The sequence below is a fragment of the Chaetomium tenue genome, assembly GCF_020726465.1.
Source record: "Chaetomium tenue strain MPI-SDFR-AT-0079 chromosome Unknown F5144scaffold_1, whole genome shotgun sequence".
NCBI lineage: Eukaryota > Fungi > Ascomycota > Sordariomycetes > Sordariales > Chaetomiaceae > Chaetomium > Chaetomium tenue.
In genome coordinates this window covers 814329-831866 of record NW_027117329.1, presented here as the reverse complement: position 1 = coordinate 831866, position 17538 = coordinate 814329, and the positions used below count along the sequence as shown (strand labels likewise).

The window sequence follows — 17538 nt, the reverse complement described above, 5'->3', positions numbered from 1 at the left end:
GGCGGCCAACTGCAGGCTCAGCCACTGACAGCGGGAAGACTACCTAAATGGTAAAAGAAATCTAGGTAGATCCATGTAATTTTCAGTCTGGAACTCCTGGGGTATGAATGAAGAAAGTCTTTCGAAAAGGAAAAGGCCTAACATCGAGGATTCCAATAAACACGAAAGGAGGGAAAAGCAACAGGATTAGTGCATTTACAAATGCGAGCGAGAGGAAGGGGGGTTAGAGTATGAAAGGAGAGGAGGGGAAAAAAGAAACAGAAAAATGAAGTGGGGGGAAAAGAAGGAGAAGAAACAAGAAGTAGAAAAATGAATGCAAAAGAAAAAATGGAGGGAGAAGAAGGAAGAAATAGAAAAGGGAATGGGAAAGAAAAGGAAGGAGAAGAAGATTCTAGAAGTGTGTTTCCGTTGTAATCCCCCATTCTATCATACATAATAGCAACCATTAACACACAACTGCCCGCAAGGCGCACATAATACTTGTAAAGAAAACCCGAACAACCTCAACCTAAACCACCAGGACTAGCACCTTGTGCTGTGTGTTAACGATAGGAGGGCCGGCTATATCCACCTCCTCCATTCCCCGAACCACTGTACCCGCCGCGAGAACTACCATAGCCACCACCGGAGCCGCTGTACCCGCCGCCGGAGTTGCTGTACCCACCGCCGGAGCCGCCGTACCCACCGCCGGAGCTGCTGTACCCGCTGGCTGAACCGCTGTACCCGCCGCGAGAACCACTGTATCCGCCACCAGAGCCGCTATACCCGGAAACGGGCGCGGCTGGGAGGCTACGGAATCTGAGTTCAGGGCCATCCTCGGGCCCCCTCGGCGCCGGGGAATCCACCCGCCCAACTTTACGGAACTTCGGCCCGCCGCGGATCGTGCTGGTTTCGAGGCGCCCAGCCCGTTTCAGCTGGGATCTTTTGATGGGGCGAGCTGTACGGGTTGTGCGGATAGGGAAAGAGAACCCTGCGAGCAAAGGCAGTTAGTGAGAGGTTGGTTGGCCCCGGCAGCGGCAATGGAAAAAGGTACTTACGTCCTTCAAGGAATTCGTGTATATATGACAACGATACCTCCATTCCGGTGCTGTCTTGCAGTGGGCCAGACAGGAAGAGAAACGGCTCGCCTGGCTGTCGGAGCTCAAGCGGGTCGTCGGGGACTGACCACATCTCGAGGAAGCCGCCGAGAAGCTCCCTCTCCCAGTACCTACCCGCCTCGCCGTTGTTCTGGGACACTGGAAATGGCTGTGCAATGACTCCCGGAGGGGTGTGTGGCACGGCGGTACCAGTGATGAAACCAGTGAGGAAGTGCACAATTTCATGGGCGACGCTGACCACCATCTGAAACTTGTAATGACTGTAGCTGTCTCCGGCAACGTCCGGGGTCTGCTGACGCGCGTATACCATGTTGCTTATGATCGAGTCTCTGATCTCGAGATGCCCTGCATCACCTCCGGCCTGGTAATCTTCCATGCTCTTGCCCCAAGTGCGTTTCACAGCTGCCGCCTCGCCGTCGGTGGGTTTAATGAAGACGGGAGGGAAGTTTCTTCTCATGCATCGGAGAAACCTGTCGATCCAGAACGGCATGTTCTCCACACTGTCGCGGTAGATGTGAGGCGGACGACGCCTCAGTGACCCCGGGGTGTTGTCCCGTTCTTGGATAATGGCCGTGGCAACATCAGCCAAGCCTTGTTTGCCCTCTGGAGTCTCAAGCAGAGCAAGGGCGAGGTCAATGATTGCCTCGGTTATTCGGTATCGGGTAGAGGTCGTGGGCAGCAGTTCTTCTTCGCGGCCCTCTACGAGAGTGACTTCGAGGTTTCCGACCGCGGGAGAGGAGGCAGACATTGTGATGACGAAGTATAAAGGTTGACGCGGGAAAATCAGTCAAGTAATGGAATGGATTCCTCGTAAGGAATCTGAGGATTCAGTGAGACGATGGGGGACGAAGGACGGAATGGGTGGGTGGCTTTCAGAGCATGAAGAACAACAGCGATTCTTGTCCTACTCACTCTTCGTATATACTCGGGTGTTGACTGATTTATCCCCGGGAGCCTGCTGTCGCCAGATCCCTTCCTCGCCCTCCACTGGCAGACGACCCACGGTTGATGCGTGCACTGAACTATCTAGCATATCCGCGCGTTTAGGTATTTGGGAGTTCTCTTCTCCAGCCCCCAGCCGCCGACCTGTTATCAAGACCTCTTCGCCCGGTCTGCCGCCGCTTGCTAGATGGTCTTAAAACCGGTAGGCTCAAAGTGGTTAGGGTTCTTGTCATAACCCCTGTCTTGCCGCGCGCGAGCGGATTTTTTGAGTCTGGTCAGGCAAGGGGTCTCATTGACTTTGCTGCCGACACAGTGCGTAAAAGACTCAAATATGGCGGGCTTGGAATCTGAGCATGCCAGCTAAGGTACCTAGCTGAGGTACCGCGGTAGTTATTTGGATTCCGGACAGATGTTCGACGTGCTACATACATGTAGAGATGTAGGAAATCATTATGGCGGGAGACGCTATTCCGGAACGAAACCCTAAGGAGGCATGACGGTCTCAGCAAGGCGAAAAGCTCACTGCTCATTCAAATCCGGACGGGAGCAATAGGCTTACGGGACTACTTGTTTACACGGGAAGTCCCGGAGGTTCTGACGCCTGCCTGCGAGTGTGGCGAGGGACGAGAGACTGCCGAACACCTGGTAGTGTGGTGTTTGGCCCCACCGTTGACTCGAAGATGGGAGAGAACTGGAATTCGGACACGACGGGACTTTTACTCAGTTCTACACGGTATCAATCCCACGACTGCACGGCTTGCGAGGAGGATCCTCGACTGGCTGATGGACTCGGGGAGGCTGCCGATGTACAGCTTGGCCAGGAGGCTCGAGCTGGAAACGGCGGCCTGAAGCGCCCCCGTTCGGAGGCCAGGAGGCCTCCTCTCTTTGTATACGTAGACTCACCAGAACGCATCGTTCCTTGATTGTTGGTAGGGGTTTTTCACCCGGCCCGGGAGGGCACGGTTTTCCTGTACACTAAATAGCAGAGGGTCCGGCACGCCCTAGGGCATAGCGGAGTATGAATAATATATAATATGCGAGCGGTAAACGGACGTTTTGGTGCACCGTGGCTTTTGTCGTCACAAGTTTGGATGTTTCTCTCAGGCTCCCAACGCCAACGAGTCCCCGCGCTGCATGTGGTGGGACTTGACGCTGTCCGTGAGGACATGAACCAACATTGAGCGCAGTGCCCGTTCCGGGAGCCAGCGCCGCGAATCAAAGCGCCTTCTGTAGCCACCGGCATCTTGCACATACGGCACAGCCTGCTCACGGGTTTTGCACAACTCCCAACCGCGACAATTTGGTTTGGTGTAGCGCGCACCCAGCCCCACGCGGACCCACAGGAGGTCATCTTTGAGAGCAGCGGGCGGCGAAAATCATCAACCCATCGATCAACCAACTTGCACTCTTGTACCTCGCATCTCGTCGTTTTCACTTGAACAAACACCCCGACACGTGTTGAACTCCAGACAAGTTGACCATCTCTCTTCATACACCCCTCCTTTTTTCGCCGTGCTTTCTTGCGAGCATTTATCTCCAAAGCTAAAAACCATGTCGGCAACGCCTGCCACTCTTCTCACCGCAGATCAGCCGCAGACGCCGGCGGCGCAACTCTCCTTTGCACATCTCGACGGTGACCATCGCCAAATTCTTGAACGTGCTATACGGAGGATCCTCGCCACCGAATTGGCAGAGATTACATATGCCCAGATTATCGATGGACTCCCAACCGGCCAGGTCGCGTATGAGTCTTACATTCCGATTTACGGCTGGCACCCAATCGACAACGTACACGACGACCTCTGTCCGGGCATGTTGGAAAAGGCGCGACAGTTCCGTGCCGACTTCCAACCCGACATCCTCACGTTTAATTCCAAGGTAAGCAACAATCACCTGTGTTAAGTTGCCAGCGATCCGCTCCTGGTTGATGATTCTGTGATGCCTAATCCATGACGATAGCTTGTGCATGAATACCGAGGCTGTGCTCCAGGTTCGAGAGGGTTCAAATCCCGCCTCGTCGAAATGGTGGCTGTTGCGGTGCACCAAATCGCCGTGATCCTATTTGAGCTCGATACGAGCCTGCACAAAAACGACGGAGTCACCGAGTGGGCGCCGCCCAAATCCGATTCTTTCTACTGGAGTCAGCATCCAAACGGGCCAGCCCCTACCCTTTTCCATCACGAATGGTACAAAGACCATGAACAATACCCCCGTGGCGTCGCCGACATGGTAGGCTACTGGGCCGAAGCGCGAATCCTAGGAGGTGTCGTCCTTTTCGACCGGCGCAGGCCCGATGCCGTACCTTGTGCTGACACCGGCACCGACTTCAAAGTCGACCCGGATGCCATCTTCTTTCACGCCGATCGCGAAGGCGTCACATATCGGATCTACCAACTCCTGCCGGAACAGCGAAACGCTCTTCTCAATTTTCTGATCGCCGAACCCCCTCCACCCAGCCCCCTTCCCATCCTTGCCAGCGCAGACAACCGCATCCGCGTGGATCCGGAAGAACCAATCGCGCAGACCGGAATTTATCGTGACATATGGGAGCGCAAAGAGCTTCCCTTAACGTGGGGAGATTCGAGGAGCCGAGATGTAATGGACACTTTGAACTATCCCACCAACGAGGACTGGATCGCCGCGGGCCACCGATCACGTATGCTGCGCCAGAGATACGAAGAGGTACATTTACGGGACGACGACGAATAGGAGCTCGAGAGTGGTCTTCCCCTACTTTGCTTGTTCTAGTTAGATGGCCACTGCAGGCGGATGCTAGGGATTATGGATCAGTAGGACACATAGCCCGCCCATCTTGCCCAGGGCAGGTCAAAACGCCACAAACGGATGATCTCGTATTGAATAACTTGTTTTTGAAGTGCCTCATCACCCGTCACACTCCCGCATCTCCCAGCGCAAGGATTACCACTTTGTTACCGCCCTTTGCGCTAGACGGGTGAAAAACCATGCCGACGCAAGACAGACAAATATATTCACCCCCAAATACTATCACCGACACTCGATAAAGGAGACTAACCCACCGGTGTATTGCTGGACTTACTGTGCTTGGAGCATTATGTGCAAGTGATAGCCAAGAAGGGAAAACGTTCCCAGCGTCTTCGTCTAAAACGGAGTGCCTATGTCGCCTTCCGTTCCACAACCGCAATAGGCAGGCGGTGTAAAGCCGCTTAGACAAATTTACATAGGACCCGACCCCAGGACCAGGGGCGAAAGCAGACATCTTCCGGAGCCAAGCTGCCAAAGCCAAGCCTGCACAAGGGTCGCAGCTGGAAACCTGCTCAACTTGCTCAGCAGCACCGTGCCCCTGGGCGCCCTGCACGCCCTGCACGGGAGTGGGCCGAGCGGGAGATGGCCGCCGCTCCCTTCCCGATCCGGAGCCCGGTGCGGACAGCGGGGGCATGCGTCCGGGGGGTCGGCGCCGCGGGACGCAAGCACAACACAAGGTGACACTTGACAGGCTCACCGTGGACCGGGGCACGACGGCACCTCCTCTGCACGCCAAGATGTCTTGTGGCCACCTGGTAAATGGTTGAGGGGCTCCGAGAGCGAGTTTGAGCAGGTAAATCACTCGGTTTTAGTGCGGGATGTCGTGGGATGCTGACGTGCCTTCCGGCACTCCGTGACCAGGACGCTTCCGGGGCGGCAGGAGAGGCTGGTGGCCAGACTCGCGGGGTGGGAGCCGGGATGGAGGCAGTAGATAAGGTAGTAGTTGTGAAGGCTACCTACCTAGCTGAGAAGATCGGTGGACTGCATTGCTAAGGGTCGCCGCAGTTGTCACAGTGCCGGGTCACTCTCGTAGGGCAACTTACGCAAAAGATTGCACAGTCCTTGATGCTTCTTATCAGTGTTTCCTAATCTCTTGATGCACCCGCCCGTCATGGACGCATCGAACAATGTGTTTCGCGGCACCAGCTCGGTGGCCGACTTCTTCGACCCCGACAAGAACCCCCCACTGCCGCTCGTCGAGATTCCCGACCGGCTGAACCCGTACAGACAAGATGGTGTGCGCATATACGCCAAGATGCTCACGCATCTGCCTGCCCAAAATGTCAAATCATTGCCCGGTACGTCTTGCAATGTGATGCTGTGTGCAGTGCAGCGGTGCCGTGCAGAGTCGAGAGAAGAGGGTGTTAACGGGACCCACAGCACTCAAAATGCTCCGAGGACTACCAGAGGCACGGGATAAGGCGATCGTCGAAGCAAGTTCCGGCTCGACCGTGTTGTCCCTTGGCATCATTGCCCGGGTGCTCTGGGGCCACGACAACGTCAACGCCTATGTGACGAACAAGAAACATCCCGAATCTCTTAACCTGCTTCGTTTCTTTGGAATTACACCGTATGGGCCCCAACCCACGTTGTTGTCGCCCCCGAGCATAGACTGAAGAGATTAGACATTTGTATGGGGGGCTCGCACAGCAAGAGCCGACCGATGAGACGGGAATTATGTGCCGGCTGCGGCGGCTGGCGGCAAGTCGAGACGACACCACATATCCGGGACAATATGATAACGAGAACGTCAGTATTGTCACCTGGTACTAATATGAAGAGTTGCTGATAAGTATCTAGAACTGGAAAGCACATGAGCAATGGACGGGGCCACAGATCCTTAGACAACTCCCAGAAATCAACATATTATGCACCACAGTGGGTACTGGCGGCTGTATCACTGGGACGGCGTCATATCTCAAGTCACAAAAGCGGTCATGTCGGATACTAGGGTGAGTGGTCATTGCCATGGGGGGTGATCTTGCAACTAATTGTCTTAATAGCGTATTCAATGTCTTTGGCGATCCGACCCCTGGCCCAAGGCACTTCCAGGGGTTCAACACATGTGGATTCCCTTGGACACAAAATGTCGACACCTTTGTCGAAGTGCCATCAACAGACTCGTTTCGCATGTCCATGAAGTTGACGAGGGAAGGTCTGATTGCTGGCCCCTCGTCTGGGCAAGCACTAAAAGGCCTCCTCGACTATATTGGCCAGCTCAAGAAAGCCGGTACACTCGCCCAGCTTGCTGATGCCACCACGGGGGAGGTATCCTGCGTGTTTACATGCAGTGATCTCCCATATCAATATCTGCCGCAGTATTTTCAAAAGCTAAATGCCGATGAGTTTCCCTCCATTCAAAACGAGGTAAGCGGGATCCGTACATTCGCCTCAGAAGTCCATCCGCAGCACTAACAACACAACCCATAGATCCTCTTACAATGCGACCAAGCACGCCACGACGAACGCTGGATCCTCGAGCCGGCCCAAGCCGCCGCGATGCTCCGTCTCAACGACCCACCAGAATCGCTGCCCGCTCACAAGAACGAAACCACCATCTCCTCCACCAGCCTCGACTCCTCCATCCAAGCAACCTACCCCCCAGTCACTACCACCACCACCACCATCACCAACCGCCCGCCAACTCTCTGGTCAACCCTCAAATCCTGCCTCGCCGGCCTACTCCACCCCAACCACGCCAGCAAAAGCCCCCCACCATCACCACCACCAACAACCCACCACCCCCCCTTCGTCCTCCCCCCCACCTCCACCACCCCCCTCGTCCTCGATCTCCGCACCCCTTCCTCCTCCACCCCCCTTTTCCCCCACATCCACACGCACACGCTCCCCCTCCCCCTCCCCTCCCTAACCCCCACCCTCGCCAACAACGACCTCTTCAGCGACCCCACCGCCATCCACCTCATATGGTCCGACCTCCAGAGATTATTCGCGCGGGCCGATGTGCGGGCGGTGTTGGAGCAGGTGAAGCGGGAGGGCAGGAAGGTGGTGGTGGTTTGTTATGATGGGGGGGCGGGACGGTTGGCGACGGCGGGGTTGAGGGAGGGGGGGGTGGAGGCGTATAGTGTGGATGGGGGGTGGAGGGGTTTGGGACCGTTGGGGGGGTGGGTTGGGGGAGGCAAGGTTGGGGGAGGGGGGGTGGTGGGGTGAGTGGGTGAGGGAGGGGGGGAGGGGTTGGATGGGGGATGGGGTGGATAGGGATGGTTGGTTGATGGTTGGGGGAGGTGATCATGGTAGGGTGCCGTTGCCGTTGATGTTACGAGTAGGGCGTGGATTTGGAGGTTGAGCCACCACTTGCAACAAGCCATCAACAATGAGAGATCCGACTGTCCGTCTCCTTTGATTACGGATAGAGAATTAGATACAAAACTATGGCTTCAATGTTAAGATTGAGTTAAAACTATAAGCTTCCTCTTCAGATTCGAGTTGCGAACGTTCCTTTGGATATTATTAACAAGGGATGGCTGCACCGGACATTATACAATTTTATTGTGACCCGAGGCCTCGACCAAAAGCGACTGCTGCTCAATAATAAAGCCTTGTTTGATCGATCTCCATCACATGGTATTTCCAATAGCTCCAACCATTTACTGCTGGGAAAACAGGGAAGCCTTTGAGAGGCCATGGGATATATAGAGGCACGTTGTACTTAAGGTACCTAGGTAGACAGACACTGCGGAGACGCTGGTGGATGCTATCTAATACCCGCACGACGCATGGGAATTTCCCAGCTCCTTGCGCGCCCAGCGGTTCCCACGCTTGTCTACGGGCAACATGTGAGAGTTTATCTTGAATTTCGGGGCTTCTCTCCATCACTGGCCTCTCCGTCCCTCTTCGGTTGTGTCGAGAGCAAATGAATGTAGCGTCTGTTGAACAGCAATACCAGCACGAGTCAATCACCTTAGTAGTGTCGTCATGACTTCCAAACAGCTGATTCCGCACTCAAATGACGTCTACATTGACTCATTGCCGTGCCACAGGCACGAAGGTGACCTATATCTTCCTTGACCTACGGTTGCTCGTCCCCATTCCCTCCCTTTCTGACTCGGGCAAGACACCTTCGCGCCCGTTCTTACGGTTCCACTTGGTTCCATTCCACCATGGCTTTCCTCTCCGCCCGTGTGTCGCGTCTTCTGCTGCATTTGTTTCGCGGGAGAGGCCGAGCTACTACCACGAAGGGATCACTATTTCCTCAGTCGACTACGGACTTTTCCTCCTCGCTCCCCGAAGAGATCAGCCTCATGGTCCTGTCGTACCTCCCGGTGGAGTCTTTAATTGCATTGGCCCTGACCTCCCGCGTCCTCCGTCAATCCATACCTCCATTACGCCTTCTGCTCGACGATGAAGGGAAGCTTCACGTCCTCGAGTTTCTTGAGAAGGACGTTCCGCATCTTTATGCCTGCCACCAATGCCTTCGCTTGCATCCCTGGCGCCGAATGGCAGTCCTACCGCATATCGGCCGCCGAGATCGCTGTGGCCGTTCGTGTCGCCTCTGGAGGGCACTGCCCCTCATCAATTCGACGGTGCCAGATCGTCGACGCATCGTGACATACCCTCTCGCGAGGTCGATCATGAACCGCCATTTGTACGGGGAAGAGCATGGTCCTCCCCTGGAGGTCCTGCGCCGCACCGCGACGGAGAACAAACCGCTTCTAAGGGAAGGTGTTGCGATGACGCAGGCTTGGAGCGCCCGTATCATAGACGACGAGCTATATCTCGAGGCAACTGTGCAGTTTTACCTCCAGGAAGGCAACGAGGCCATGCTTCGCAACGTGAAGGGTTTCGACAAGGCACCTCCTCCAGACGGGTCCTTCTGGCTGGGAGGTGAACACCCGCCTCAGGTGTGGCGACTCGCCCGGGCGGGCGAGTGCCGGGATCGACCTAAACTTACCGAAGATCAGACCCTCGTGTGTCAGCATATCAGCGGTGAATGCCGCCGAGTCAGAGTGTTTGTCTGCCACGTGCCGGCGCAATCGGATACCTGCAGCTGCCTTGACCCCTCGTTCTTCCCCCGCGTCGGAAAGATCAGATCCTGCCGGGAATGCTTCACGGACTTCCAGGTGGACGTTCAATGGCACCCCCCTGACAGCGAGGGCCCAAAGGGATGGGTTCTGAAGATCACACGATGGCATCGGCTCGGCAAATGCAGGTCCCCACTGGATGCCGAATGGCACAATTACCAGCAGGGACGTGGGGGGCGAAAGACGGTGCGCCGGGACGATACCAGCTGGTCGCCGGGTATGGTATACCAGAATTGGATGGCGTCGGGCGAGCCTCCTCATCGTGTTGCCGAAGATGTCGGCAACAACTTGGCGGAGGCCGCTTTCTCGGAAGCATGGTGGCCGATAAACGTCGTAGTTTAAAATAGAAATTCCCCGAGTACTATCAAGGCCGAATGCCCCATGCCATTCTTAGTCTTGAGAAAGGATTGGCGAATTTAACGGTTAGAGCAGCGGTACTCAAGTAATAATACAAAACCTCGAATCCTCCACAGTGCGTTGGGCCCTGAATCTGGAATGGGACAAGATAGGGGTTTTCACGTTTGATATGTTTTGGGTAATGGTAAGTTCAAAAAGAACGCCGAGCCGGTAGCAAAGGAGGACCGGAATGTGTATAGGATACATGTATTGTGATCTCGTAATTAAAGATATCTGGTCATGAATTCTGAATCGCCGAGACCAAATTACATCATCGGCCCTGGATCGGCAGCGGTGTCTTGGCGCCGCAGACCCGAACCAAAAGTTCGAAAGCGGGACCCTGGTCCTCCTCCGACAACCGCAGCCCGCAGCCCGCAACACACGCCCACGATGCCTTCCGCACCGGCCAAGGAAGATGCGCACCCGGCCGTCAAGGGGCCGAGTGCCCTGCGATCTATCCTCGCTGGCGCAACCGCTGGCGCCGTGGAAATCGGTGAGTCGCCCTCCAAAAGCTCCATGCGCAATCGCTAACCCAGTCACGCGACAGCAATCACATACCCGGCCGAATGTACGGTTTGACTCCTTCTCAAGGGCCGAATCCCCTCCCGAACGGACGCTCTGACATACGCCGCAGTCGCCAAGACCCGGACACAGCTCAACCGCAGGTTAGCCGCAGGCCAGAAATTGCCATGGCCGCCATTCGGGAAGCAATGGTATGCGGGGTGCACGACCTTGATTATTGGCAACTCAGCCAAGGCGGGCATCCGTAGGTCATTCCGGCGGACATACACACACAGGGACAGGGCTAATGGGAGCCGGCAGGGTTTGTCGCCTTTGACCAGTACAAAAAGCTGCTCGCCGACGCCGACGGCAAGATGTCGGGCCCGCGGACGGTGCTCGCCGGTTTTGGCGCCGGCGTGACCGAGTCCCTACTCGCCGTCACCCCGACGGAAAGCATCAAAACGACTCTGTACGCACCCTCCCCCCCCATCTCCCCGCCCCTCCCCGCTCAAACCCCTACTAACCACCGCCCCCCCCCACCCCCAGTATCGACGACCGCAAATCCGCCAACCCCCGCCTCCGCGGCTTCCTCCACGCAGTGCCCATCATCGCGCGCGAGCGCGGCCTGCGCGGCTTCTTCCAAGGCTTCGTGCCCACGACCGCGCGGCAGGCCGCCAACAGCGCGACGCGCTTCGGATCCTACACGGCGCTGAAGCAGCTGGCGGAGGGGTACACGGCGCCCGGGGAGAAGCTGGGCGCCGCGGCGACGTTTGCGATGGGCGGCGTGGCGGGGCTGATTACGGTGTACGTCACGCAGCCGCTGGACACGATCAAGACGCGCATGCAGAGCATTGAGGCGAGGGCGCTGTATGGGAATTCGTTCAGGTGCGCGGCGTTGATTTTTAGGCAGGAGGGGGTGTTGACGTTTTGGAGTGGGGCGTTGCCGAGGCTGGCGAGGTTGATTATGAGTGGGGGGATTGTGTTTACGATGTATGAGAAGAGTATGGAGATGTTTGATCGGTTGGATCCGGAGAGGAGGTATATTTGAGGGTGGGAGGGCAGAGGTGGGGGATAGGAGGGGGGGAGGTGGGGGATAAGAGGGGCAGGTGTCTACGGCTGGGCAGCGTGGGCGTTTTGGACTCTTTGCATTTGGGCGGGCGGCCAGTGTATACCCCCAATTGGTTCGGTAGACAAAAGGCGGACACCTTGGAGTGGAAATGGAAGAGTTGAATATCGCCCGTGGTGCCCCAAACGCCAGACGCCTCATCCATGCAACGCATTGTATTGTACAGATCCGATTCGGTGGCTGATCATCCCATCCGAACAATGCCGCTAAGCCTCTTGCCTAACCTCTGTAGCCATGACCTAGTAGGTGCCTCCTCGAGCTCCTTGACGAGGTCTTTGTAGTACGTCGGGTTGCTCTGAGGTTCGAAAATCTTGGCCGCGGGTCGGTACTGTGCCAAGTTAGCCTCCACGTTTCCTTCCAATGTCGAAATGCGCCAACCTTGTTCTTGTACCGGTCCTCCAACAACGAGTATAAGGCATTGGCCTGCTTGACATCGGCCTGCTCCTGCTTTGCCCCTGCGGTCACCGGCGCTAACTTGCCTTTCTCGAGGCGCTTGGCGAGGACATCCTGCAGTTGACACTCGGGCCGGAGGGGGTCCTTGGGCCAGCGCGCCAGCGCGCCCCGGAAATGGTTTGCTGCGGCCTAGAAGATCCTGCGGGTCAAAATTTGTTTGCTTTAAATCAAGGCAGCGGTGGGACTGACACTTCTTGCTGCGCCTGACATCGTTGCGCCAAACCCGTCGAAGCTTGCGGAATCCTCGCCAAATTCTCGAAGCCGCGCCGCGAGCGCAGCAAATGTCTAATTGATAGTGGGTCCTACCTCCGGTTGGCCCACAATCTTGGACGCTAGGTCTCATCTGGAAATATGTGGAACTTGGCCTTGAGGCCGCCGCCGGTCTTGGCGCAACGCAACCTTGGTCAGCCGCCACTCTCCCAGCGGTTCGTCACCTGTTCGTGACCCTGTTGGTCCCTTTTGTTGCTTCATCACCAACAACCCCCCCAGGTTCAACCCCTTAGAATTCCGACGGAGCTGCGCGCTCATTTCCTTGGCCGTTTTTTCGAACAACCCCCGCGACATCTCCTATTCGTTCTCTCTTTTTATTTTTTTTGTCAAACACGCACTTCGCTCCGCCGCAACCTCGCCTCGCGGCAACTTGATGCCCTGTTCCTGAGTGATTGAGGGGCCAAAACCACCCTCCCAACCCTCGCCAATCTCCCGCTTCCACCATGTCGGGCCGGTACGAACGGGTACGAGTCCCTTCAATATCACGGCCTGTGGACGAGGCCAGGAATGGGTTTAGATTAACAAATTCGCAGGTGAACGCCCACGACGATGAAGCCGAAACACCAACCGACCCCTTGCCAAGGCCGATGCACCCGGTCCCGAACTCGCCTCCACCATCATTCCGCTCGCGGACGTCGTCGAGAGAGCGATCCAACACCGTCAACCCCGACCTAGCCGATGCGTTCGACGCCGACGGAGACGAGAGCGAGGATGAGACGGACGACAGGCAGCGGCTCGTGCGCGGCAATTCGACGCCGTCCTTTAACGATGCGACACGGACGGGTGCCGCGGCACAGCCTGGGGGACAACCAACACAAATAACGCGACCCACGGGAGGAGCACCGACGACATCTAGAGTTTACGGCGGCGGTATCCAGTCGGACGGCGTGTTCTCGAATCTCTCGGCGAAACCCGAGACTGGCGACACGGAGAAGGACGAATTGCCTCCGGTAAGTTGATTCCTTGGTGTGGATTGCGCAATGATACTGACCTGTCCAGTCCTACGAGCAAGCAGCAGCCGATCAAGCCCCCCCGTACTGGGAGACGACGATCCTCGCCCCCGGACTCGGTGGCCCCGACGACGTGTTCATCGACGGTTTGCCCGTGGGCTCCTTTTTCGGCTTCGTCTGGAACGCCATGATATCGATGGCCTTCCAGTTCGTCGGATTCCTTCTCACCTACCTCCTACACTCGACCCACGCAGCCAAAAACGGTTCGCGCGCAGGGTTGGGCATCATCCTCATCCAGTACGGGTTTTACATGAAGAGCGCCCCCGGGTCCGGCTCAGGAGAGGGAATGCAGTCGTCCATGGGTGGGGATGGGTACGCGAGCCCGTCAGATCCAAACTCGCACAACTTCAACCAGGACGAAGTCAACGGCAGCGGAAGCGATGAGATCACGGGGACCGACTGGGCCGCGTACGTGTTGATGGTGGCGGGCTGGTTCATCCTGATCAGGGCAGTTAGCGACTACCTGAAGGTGCGGAGGCACGAGCAGCTGGTCCTGCAAAGCCCGGACCGGGGGTTGGGGATTCCGATTATCGCGACTGGCGAGAACCCGGAGAGAGTGGTATAGCATTTCTTGGTTTGTCAGGGTCTTTCCAGCGTAGCACACGCGATGGCGTTTTCGGGATTCAACAGGGGTTCGGTTTCAAGGTCAAGGTCGTGTTCCTCATACAAATCGCAACACAGCAGTCTGGTCATCTCAATACCCTAATGTGATTATAGCGTTTTCCGTGAACTTGACGCTGCCAACATTGTTTTCTCATACGCCCTTTGCCTCCCATGACGGTTTCCCTTCATCTCCATCCCACGCCCCTCACATTGGAGAGTGGTCGGGTGCCTGTCTGCATCTGGCAAGAGGGGTTGGTGCGGGGGTTAGGTAACCTCCTTCTCCCGCCAGTGGCAGGGCTGATCTTGCCTTCGCATTACATCACCCTCAATATCAAATCCGTCATCACAAAGGCAGTTCCTGGTGGTTCTTCTCGTCAATTGCCTCCACGTGTTGCACGGCATCAAGCTCACCTGGGCGCTCAGTAACCTTCGTGAGCCTCCTCATCAACCAGAATAATTTGACTAGCCCCGTTTGTATTAACAACTTCCCTGCATCAAACAACACTGGCGAGCTGCAAGTTGCTTGTCCCTTTGTTGTTAGGAACATTGCCACTCGCGCGTCTCTGCAGCATTACAACCACTAGCCTCGTTCTAGCATCACCATTACACACTTGCACGCCACTGTCCGCTCTACACCCCATTATCGACATGGCCTGGCGCAGTTCCGCCGGCTCCAACCGGGGCCTAATTGAGAGCCTCGCCAAGAACGGCCTCATCAAGGACAGCCGAGTCCGCGAAGCCTTTCTCAAGGTATGTACTCGACCCCACTTCCCTTGCCCCCCTCCTCCATCCTCCACCATGATATCCCACCTACGCTCAAACAACCCACCCACTAACCCCCACCCCAACGCAGGTCGACCGTGCGCACTACGCGCCCTCCACCCCCTACGACGACTCCCCGCAACCCATCGGCCACCACGCGACCATCTCGGCCCCGCACATGCACGCCAACGCCGTCGAGGCCCTCCTCCCTTTCATCCTACCCACCGACGCCCGCCCCGCCCCGCGCATCCTCGACGTCGGGTCTGGCTCCGGCTACCTCACCCACGTCATGGCCGAGCTGGTGGGGGACAAGGGCGGGGTGGTGGTCGGGGTGGAGCACATCGCGGCGCTGAAGGAGTTGGGGGAGGGGAATGTGCGCAAGTCGGAGGAGGGGAGGCGGTTTTTGGAGGCGGGGAGGGTAAGGTTTCGGGTGGGTGATGGGAGGAAGGGGTGGGTGGAGCCCGGGGAGGAGGGCAGGAAGTGGGATGCGATTCATGTGGGGGCGGCGGCGGTGGAGGTGCATGCCGAGATGTTGGAGCAGTTGAATGCGCCGGGGAGGATGTTTATTCCGGTGGATGATGATACGAGTCAGTTGGGGCAGCATATCTTTTGGGTGGATAAGGATAAGGATGGGAAGGTGACGAGGACGAAGCAGTATGCGGTGAGGTATGTGCCGTTGACGGATGCGCCGAAGTAGGGGGTGAGGGGGCTGTGTGGGAGATTGGAGTATGGCAAGGCACAGCCTGGTGCAGTAATTATCAAGGTTGACTCTGTATCGATATCGTGTGGTGGGGGGAATCGTTAGGCAAGGATGAGTGATGACCAGAGTGTAATTATGAGATCAGGCACGAGAAACTAAATAACAAACCTTATACATGTCCTCTGTTCCGATGGGGTGGAGACTGATCTACGCCAGATCAGTCAATGTCTATGCTAGTCAGTCAACACGAACCCTCAAGCAACCCAGTCATACTCAGGCAACGTCTCCTCCTTCCCATCCGCTACCGCACTCCCCAACCACCTCTGGACGACCCCCAACGACCCCGACCAGCACATAAACCAAAACACCACATTCCTCACCCACAACCCCCACCTCGTCTGCGGCGCAAACACATTCAGCACATACCCCGGCACGCTCTGCAACTCCCGCACCACCGGCCCCATCACCTCCTCATACCGTCTGAACGCTTCCTGCAACTCCAAACCCAAATCCAACCCCCCAACCCCCCCACCCCACCACCACCTCCACTGACATCACGATCACCACCACCACCGCCACCACTCCCACTCCCCTCCCCCCTCCCAGCAGCAGCAGACCCCCCACCAACCCTCCTCCTCGCAGCAGCAGCAGCAGCAGCAGCACCACCAACCCCCCCCCCCCCCCCCCCCGCAAGCACGTACCCCCCCACTAGTGCCAGACTTGTCCCCGCCCCCGTCGGGCCCGCCGCATAGCCCGCGTCGCCGACCAGCACCACACGGCTGTGGGAGAGCCGGGGGGGGGGTTGACTTGGATTAGTTCGGTGGCGGAGAATGACGAGGGGGGGAGGGGGAGCATAAAGGTGGTTATGGTGGGGGTGTGCCAGGTTGGTGTTGCGAGGGTGGATGTTGGGGGGGTGGGGGTGGGTCTGGGAGTTGGGGTGGGAGAGGGAGTGGGAGAGGGAGTGGGAGTGGGAGTGGGTGTTGGGGGGGTGAAGGTGTTGGCGATGTATTGGCGCAGGAGGGAGGGGGTGGTGGATTGGGCGGCGGTGCGTAAGGCGTGCATGCTGCTAGTTGAGTTGTTGTTGTTGTCGTTACGGGCGTGGGTGCGGAGGAGGGTGACTTGGGTGGTGCCCGGTTGTGCCGTGGGGGCGATGCCGATGTAACGGCCACCGGGGAGGCTGTGGCCGCGTCCTGTGGTGGGGGCGTCAGAGGGGATAAGGGACTGTGGGATGGTGAAGTAGGCGGCCCAGGCATCCAGGGAGCGTGTGTGTTCGTGGAGGGAGCAGTTGAAGCCGAGGGCGTGCGTGCGGGAGTAGGCGTCGTCGGCTGCGACGATCAGATCGAAAGGTTGAGGGGGGAGCCGGCCGTTGCTGAAGGTTACGGTGACGGGGTCGGAGGGGTTGGAGGGGGTGCTGAGGGAGGCGATTTACTCGCCGAAGATGTAGGTTATGTTTGGGTTGGGGTTGGTCAGATCGAAAAGGATCTGGGATAGGTCGCCGCGAAGGATTTCGTATTCCGAGACCAGGGACTGTTGGTCGGGGTTGCCTGTCGCCTGGATGGTTGCGAACGGGCAGTCGTGGGCGTCGACGAAGCTGATGCCGGTCATGGGCACGGCTTTGGCGCGCACGGCGGCTTCCATGCCCGGGGCCTTGCGCATGACGGTCACTCCGACGGCCCGGATGTCGACGTTCTGGCCGTTGGTTCGGAGCTCGGGGAAACGCTCAATCACTGTGACTTTGGCCCCGGCTTTGGCGAGCCAGTAGGCTGCCGCGGGGCCCGCGATGGATGCCCCTACGGTGAGGACTCGTAGTTTGGGTTCTGCAGACATGGCGTTGACTTGAGTACAGGGTGGACAG

The 17538-nt window shown here is 57.4% G+C and overlaps 10 protein-coding genes across 10 annotated transcripts; 7 read left to right on the top strand and 3 right to left on the bottom strand.

Moving 5' to 3' along the window:
- Nucleotides 1-542: 542 nt before the first annotated feature.
- F5144DRAFT_479665 (uncharacterized protein) lies at nucleotides 543-1845 on the bottom strand (the record flags this gene model as incomplete). Its single annotated transcript, XM_066785180.1, has 2 exons — nucleotides 543-970; nucleotides 1038-1845. The coding sequence occupies 2 exons, from the start codon at nucleotides 1843-1845 to the stop codon at nucleotides 543-545; spliced, it is 1236 nt and encodes a 411-aa protein (XP_066647792.1).
- A 1745-nt stretch (nucleotides 1846-3590) lies between these two features.
- On the top strand, nucleotides 3591-4748 carry F5144DRAFT_588200 (uncharacterized protein; the record flags this gene model as incomplete). The annotated part of the gene is made up of 2 exons (XM_066789904.1): nucleotides 3591-3917; nucleotides 3999-4748. The coding sequence occupies 2 exons, from the start codon at nucleotides 3591-3593 to the stop codon at nucleotides 4746-4748; spliced, it is 1077 nt and encodes a 358-aa protein (XP_066647791.1).
- A 1023-nt stretch (nucleotides 4749-5771) lies between these two features.
- On the top strand, nucleotides 5772-7579 carry F5144DRAFT_553179 (tryptophan synthase beta subunit-like PLP-dependent enzyme). The gene is made up of 5 exons (XM_066787788.1): nucleotides 5772-6121; nucleotides 6204-6393; nucleotides 6449-6572; nucleotides 6624-6775; nucleotides 6827-7579. The coding sequence occupies exons 1-5, from the start codon at nucleotides 5920-5922 to the stop codon at nucleotides 7236-7238; spliced, it is 1080 nt and encodes a 359-aa protein (XP_066647790.1). The 5' UTR covers nucleotides 5772-5919; the 3' UTR covers nucleotides 7239-7579.
- F5144DRAFT_7144 (uncharacterized protein) lies at nucleotides 7114-8260 on the top strand. The gene is made up of 2 exons (XM_066793359.1): nucleotides 7114-7826; nucleotides 8066-8260. Exons 1-2 carry the CDS (start codon nucleotides 7265-7267, stop codon nucleotides 8125-8127), a joined length of 624 nt encoding a protein of 207 aa, XP_066647789.1. The 5' UTR covers nucleotides 7114-7264; the 3' UTR covers nucleotides 8128-8260.
- A 538-nt stretch (nucleotides 8261-8798) lies between these two features.
- Nucleotides 8799-10291, top strand: F5144DRAFT_7138 (uncharacterized protein). Its single transcript, XM_066793358.1, has one exon. The coding sequence runs from the start codon at nucleotides 8942-8944 to the stop codon at nucleotides 10202-10204; it is 1263 nt and encodes a 420-aa protein (XP_066647788.1). The 5' UTR covers nucleotides 8799-8941; the 3' UTR covers nucleotides 10205-10291.
- A 315-nt stretch (nucleotides 10292-10606) lies between these two features.
- On the top strand, nucleotides 10607-11837 carry F5144DRAFT_6937 (mitochondrial carrier domain-containing protein). The gene is made up of 5 exons (XM_066793339.1): nucleotides 10607-10751; nucleotides 10806-10826; nucleotides 10893-11024; nucleotides 11081-11228; nucleotides 11306-11837. The coding sequence occupies exons 1-5, from the start codon at nucleotides 10649-10651 to the stop codon at nucleotides 11805-11807; spliced, it is 906 nt and encodes a 301-aa protein (XP_066647787.1). The 5' UTR covers nucleotides 10607-10648; the 3' UTR covers nucleotides 11808-11837.
- A 232-nt stretch (nucleotides 11838-12069) lies between these two features.
- On the bottom strand, nucleotides 12070-12781 carry F5144DRAFT_616644 (uncharacterized protein; the record flags this gene model as incomplete). Its single annotated transcript, XM_066791849.1, has 3 exons — nucleotides 12528-12781; nucleotides 12264-12467; nucleotides 12070-12228 (listed from the first exon to the last, which is right to left on the bottom strand). Exons 1-3 carry the CDS (start codon nucleotides 12546-12548, stop codon nucleotides 12070-12072), a joined length of 384 nt encoding a protein of 127 aa, XP_066647786.1. The 5' UTR covers nucleotides 12549-12781.
- Nucleotides 12737-14486, top strand: F5144DRAFT_7034 (uncharacterized protein). Its single transcript, XM_066793346.1, has 3 exons — nucleotides 12737-13072; nucleotides 13142-13558; nucleotides 13608-14486. Exons 1-3 carry the CDS (start codon nucleotides 13052-13054, stop codon nucleotides 14181-14183), a joined length of 1014 nt encoding a protein of 337 aa, XP_066647785.1. The 5' UTR covers nucleotides 12737-13051; the 3' UTR covers nucleotides 14184-14486.
- Nucleotides 14487-14758: 272 nt separating this feature from the next.
- Nucleotides 14759-15769, top strand: F5144DRAFT_6951 (protein-L-isoaspartate O-methyltransferase). Its single transcript, XM_066793340.1, has 2 exons — nucleotides 14759-14971; nucleotides 15075-15769. Exons 1-2 carry the CDS (start codon nucleotides 14870-14872, stop codon nucleotides 15678-15680), a joined length of 708 nt encoding a protein of 235 aa, XP_066647784.1. The 5' UTR covers nucleotides 14759-14869; the 3' UTR covers nucleotides 15681-15769.
- Nucleotides 15770-15937: 168 nt separating this feature from the next.
- On the bottom strand, nucleotides 15938-17510 carry F5144DRAFT_635081 (uncharacterized protein; the record flags this gene model as incomplete). The annotated part of the gene is made up of 6 exons (XM_066792605.1): nucleotides 15938-16076; nucleotides 16110-16174; nucleotides 16216-16270; nucleotides 16385-16402; nucleotides 16519-17052; nucleotides 17113-17510. The coding sequence occupies 6 exons, from the start codon at nucleotides 17508-17510 to the stop codon at nucleotides 15938-15940; spliced, it is 1209 nt and encodes a 402-aa protein (XP_066647783.1).
- Between the last annotated feature and the right edge of the window lie 28 nt (nucleotides 17511-17538).

Excerpts from the sequence above, each read along its gene's own strand:
- F5144DRAFT_7034 (XM_066793346.1), top strand. The coding sequence starts at position 13,052 with ATGTCGGGCCGGTACGAACGG. Across the intron at positions 13,073-13,141 it reads TGTCGGGCCGGTACGAACGG|GTGAACGCCCACGACGATGA; the intron begins GTACGAGTCCCT and ends ACAAATTCGCAG. Across the intron at positions 13,559-13,607 it reads AGAAGGACGAATTGCCTCCG|TCCTACGAGCAAGCAGCAGC; the intron begins GTAAGTTGATTC and ends TGACCTGTCCAG.
- F5144DRAFT_7144 (XM_066793359.1), top strand. The coding sequence starts at position 7,265 with ATGCGACCAAGCACGCCACGACGAACGCTGGATCCTCGAGCCGGCCCA. Across the intron at positions 7,827-8,065 it reads TGAAGCGGGAGGGCAGGAAG|GTGATCATGGTAGGGTGCCG; the intron begins GTGGTGGTGGTT and ends TGGTTGGGGGAG.
- F5144DRAFT_6951 (XM_066793340.1), top strand. The coding sequence starts at position 14,870 with ATGGCCTGGCGCAGTTCCGCCGGCTCCAACCGGGGCCTAATTGAGAGC. Across the intron at positions 14,972-15,074 it reads TCCGCGAAGCCTTTCTCAAG|GTCGACCGTGCGCACTACGC; the intron begins GTATGTACTCGA and ends ACCCCAACGCAG.
- F5144DRAFT_553179 (XM_066787788.1), top strand. The coding sequence starts at position 5,920 with ATGCACCCGCCCGTCATGGACGCATCGAACAATGTGTTTCGCGGCACC. Across the intron at positions 6,573-6,623 it reads GACAATATGATAACGAGAAC|AACTGGAAAGCACATGAGCA; the intron begins GTCAGTATTGTC and ends ATAAGTATCTAG. Across the intron at positions 6,776-6,826 it reads CGGTCATGTCGGATACTAGG|CGTATTCAATGTCTTTGGCG; the intron begins GTGAGTGGTCAT and ends TTGTCTTAATAG.
- F5144DRAFT_6937 (XM_066793339.1), top strand. The coding sequence starts at position 10,649 with ATGCCTTCCGCACCGGCCAAGGAAGATGCGCACCCGGCCGTCAAGGGG. Across the intron at positions 11,025-11,080 it reads CTCAGCCAAGGCGGGCATCC|GGTTTGTCGCCTTTGACCAG; the intron begins GTAGGTCATTCC and ends GGGAGCCGGCAG. Across the intron at positions 11,229-11,305 it reads GAAAGCATCAAAACGACTCT|TATCGACGACCGCAAATCCG; the intron begins GTACGCACCCTC and ends CCCCACCCCCAG.
- F5144DRAFT_7138 (XM_066793358.1), top strand. The coding sequence starts at position 8,942 with ATGGCTTTCCTCTCCGCCCGTGTGTCGCGTCTTCTGCTGCATTTGTTT.